We start from the raw sequence: 3,903 nt of genomic DNA on the forward strand, positions 1-3,903 counted from the left end.
TAATGATAGTGTGTCTAGTATATTATTTCAATATAAATTTTAGTGAATTGATCTCCCTATATTCATTTTTTACTGTTTCTTCTTTTCTCCCTTTTCTTAAATATTATATGTAAAGTCATACCAATATACTAATGTAAAAAGCAATAATATTACTTTTGTCAATACATTATATAGAAGGTGTATTTTTGAAAACAAATTTGATTTTTCTTTTTAAAGAAAGGAAATCAGCAGTACAAATTTAAGCTTTGCATAGTCATACAATATATGCTGTGTTCAAAAATTATGGAAAAATAAGCTGCTATACTTGAAATAAAAAGATATTTTTTTATGCCATATATGTATTTTTACAAGAATACATATATGCTGGTATATGCATACATTTATTATAAATCTATATCCTTCATCGTGTTTTTCCTATATTTTTCCGTTGAATACACAGCAATTGTACATTATTTTTATTAGTACTGAAAAATGTTTTATTACAGAATCATGGCCGTTTTATTTTCGTAACTAAATATGTATTCTATTTTTCGCTAAAATTTTAAACATATAGTTTACATTAGTATAGAGTTAGATAAATAAATATCTCACTTGTTACTATGACAATTACTTATTCATTTCATTCATTTAGTGTTTCAGCAACAAGTATTACCATTAAGCACTCTTTTTCTGCAGCTATAAGTGTATATGTCACGTTTATTTGTCACACGATTAAATTTATATAAAATAAATCTTCATGTCAGCAGTTACACTCAAATACACTTTTGTTTTGTATGATATATGTTACTAGTACAAGGATTTTATTCAAATTTCAAGTTTACCTTTAATCTTCACAGTAGTATTTATAAATAGGATTCTATGTGTATGATTTAAAAGTTCTGACAAAATTTTAACATATTAAATAATATTTCAAATATAGTATCAAAATAGACCTTGATAATGGAAGGAAAGCCATGTATGAAAAATCATTATTTTTCACAAATGTTTTTTTTCCATGCAGATTTACTTTGTGATAAATGAATTTTTGGGTACTGTTCGCAACTTACAACTTTGAAAAATTCCTCTAGGAATGCATCCCACATATTTTTATTTTAAATAAGTATCTGTACAAGTCATTTAAGAAAATTAATTTCAATATAGTATTTAATGATCTGACAGATCAGCACAATGTGTTTATTAGAAATATGTGGGACACCAATATACGTATACAGGGTGATTTAGAACTGTCGATCTGGGGAAGATAGGGGATGATAAAAGATACATTCTTTGTTTAATAAATATATGTCCAATTTCGCTTTATTTTGAAGTATTAAGGATTTAAAAATGTAGAAGATCCTCTACTATATTTACGAAAATATTATGACTTAAATTATCGTTGCTAAAATTTAAACGTAGAAACAACATGACATTATCTCCATGTCAAATGATATCCAATTTATTACTTGAAACTTCATTGATATTGCACAGAAGCATGAGCGATGACTCCTGCTTGCTTTCCTAAGCAGTCGATATGTGGCGAATTGCTCGTTGTCAACTGCCTGAAACCTACATCTTTAAAGCTATATTACTAAAAAAAAGCAAGTTTGGACATGTGTTTGTTAAATAAAAAGTGTTTTTTTTTTAGTCCCCTACCACCCCTTGTACGATTGACCTGCTGTTCTGAATCACCCTGTATATATACAAAAATTCATATTTACTTTCATCACATTGCACAGTGACGTGTACCTTTTAATCAGTCGAGCTCTTGTACTGTTTGTGAAGTTGAAGCGGTATTTCTTTGTTCATCATCTGAACCTTCATCTTCAACACCATTAAAAAAAGATTGTAGGAGTGAACCAAATAGGCCTTGATTACGAGGTCGCGGTGACGGAACGTTAAAAAATAATTGCCCTATTTTATCTAAGTACTGTCGATAACATGGATCTCTATTTAAGGATATTTGATACTGTTCACAAAGTATTGTGAACACTGCAAGTTTACCACTGAAAAATATAAATTGCAAAATATATATATTTCTGTAAATGAAGAAATTTTGTTCATTCAAGTAACAGCTAAAAATATTCCTTACCTGTCAATTGCTTTTAATAAAAAAAATAAAAAATTCAATAAAGGAAGAAGATATGGAGGGCCACTGCTTATGTTTGGATGTAGCAAGATATAAGAATTGAAAACCTCCTGTGCAGTTGCTTTATTTTGTAAACAGAGACATCTAAAAAAGTGGGGCAATAACATTTTATAAATATATTTTGTAAGTATTATGTAGGCATTTCAAATTTGTAAAATGTATATTTACTGTAAAACTGCTTGGGCTATGAAAAGATCTATTTCACTTGTGTAACCACCTCGCTCATGGAGCTCAACAAGCAGTGCAGCACATCCAGGACCATCTCTACTATGTATAAAGTGTTGTCTTGCCATTATATAATTATTTTCTAAAAAAATTTACAATATATTATTTCATTAATGATAAAATATTTTAAATGAATATTTTATTTAAACAAGTTACCTTTCCAAAATACCCGTGCTATCTTCTGATGCAAATCTGGATGACCTGTTTTATATTCTGTACCCTTTATACTCCATCGAAGAGCAGATTGTACAAATACATCTCTTTCAGGTAACAAAGGACTCATTATACGAAACAAGTTTGCAATTTTTTCAAAATAGTCTTCAGAAGGTTCTGTTCCTGATTGTGTTAAAACATTTATAAATAAAATCCCTAAGTCAGCTCCACTCACATGCTGTAACAAGTAATAATAAACAATAATAACATACTAATAGCCTTTATACATTAACAGTATGAATAGTTGTAAATGTTCTAAACATAATTAAATACTATATTTTATCATCAATTGATATAAAGAACAATCTTATTTATTGTCTTGAAATGTTCTAGATCTTTTCTCTTATGAGAATAAATTGTAATATATCATTGAAATTTTAATACACCAGTATAATGATATTAATAATAAAATGTAATTATAGATTGCTCGTGAAGGAATTTTATAAATAATATTTAAAAGTGTATATTATGAGATCATTTTGAATATACATACACTAATAATATCTTTATACATTTAATAAGAATAAAAATATCAGACTAAATTACATACCTGTTCGTGCTGTAATAAAAGAGTAGAACCATTATACAGTAATTCCAAAAGTTCCGAATACTTTTTCTGCCCAACATATCTGGAAATAGAGGTTAAGCAATCATATTAACGATAGTATAAAAACCATTCTTTGATGATGTTGATTAATTAAGTTATTAACTCACCTAAAATACAAAGTTCTATACATTTGATGTGCTTCATAATAATTTTCCGAATTTATGGATGCTTCTAATTTTGCTAAAACTCGCTGAATAGCGTGATTGTACCGCGAGGCCATGTTTACGCTCTTTGGAATATTTTTTTCTACTTTTGTAATTGGTACCACTGTTGTATAAGCAATTTAAATTTGAATTTTTTTTCGAAGTTAAAATTCAATATGTAGATGTATAAGGAAACATAAACATGTAATATTACAAATGCTAAGATAAGTGTAATAGCATGTAAGTACTGTATACATAATAAATTAATATGTATTGATTTTTCATAACACTTATCACTACCATTAATGGTAACGTAATGTGCGTGTGGATATTATATGTACATGAATATACAGTTTTAACACGGTATAACACAATTATTAAAGATAATAACTTCACTTTTAATCATACTAATTACATAAATAATTCATCTATCGTTAATGATTAAACGAATAAATATTATACATGCAATATAAGTATTCACAATTTTATAATACTTTTATAAATAAAGAATAATTTTACGTAAATAAACAAAACTATTTACTTTCAATGTGTTATTTATGTAAATAATATATTAATAAATAAATACAAAA

General features: G+C 27.0%; 1 protein-coding gene across 1 annotated transcript; it reads right to left on the minus strand.

The window, feature by feature from the left end:
• Positions 1-1,379: 1,379 nt before the first annotated feature.
• On the minus strand, positions 1,380-3,416 carry LOC108572025 (Golgi to ER traffic protein 4 homolog). The gene is made up of 6 exons (XM_017934206.1): positions 3,278-3,416; positions 3,114-3,192; positions 2,507-2,741; positions 2,294-2,432; positions 2,069-2,209; positions 1,380-1,982 (listed from the first exon to the last, which is right to left on the minus strand). Exons 1-6 carry the CDS (start codon positions 3,388-3,390, stop codon positions 1,733-1,735), a joined length of 957 nt encoding a protein of 318 aa, XP_017789695.1. The 5' UTR covers positions 3,391-3,416; the 3' UTR covers positions 1,380-1,732.
• Between the last annotated feature and the right edge of the window lie 487 nt (positions 3,417-3,903).

The sequence above is a fragment of the Habropoda laboriosa genome, unplaced genomic scaffold, assembly GCF_001263275.1.
Source record: "Habropoda laboriosa isolate 0110345459 unplaced genomic scaffold, ASM126327v1 scaffold67, whole genome shotgun sequence".
Taxonomy (NCBI): domain Eukaryota; kingdom Metazoa; phylum Arthropoda; class Insecta; order Hymenoptera; family Apidae; genus Habropoda; species Habropoda laboriosa.

What these genes read in the sequence shown, in the direction of transcription:
- LOC108572025 (XM_017934206.1), bottom strand. Translation starts at nt 3,390, where the DNA reads ATGGCCTCGCGGTACAATCACGCTATTCAGCGAGTTTTAGCAAAATTA. An exon ending in TTTTATTACAGCACGAACAG is followed by an intron (nt 2,742 to 3,113) that starts GTATGTAATTTA and finishes TACTTGTTACAG; the next exon opens with CATGTGAGTGGAGCTGACTT. An exon ending in TTATTAAAAGCAATTGACAG is followed by an intron (nt 1,983 to 2,068) that starts GTAAGGAATATT and finishes TATATTTTTCAG; the next exon opens with TGGTAAACTTGCAGTGTTCA.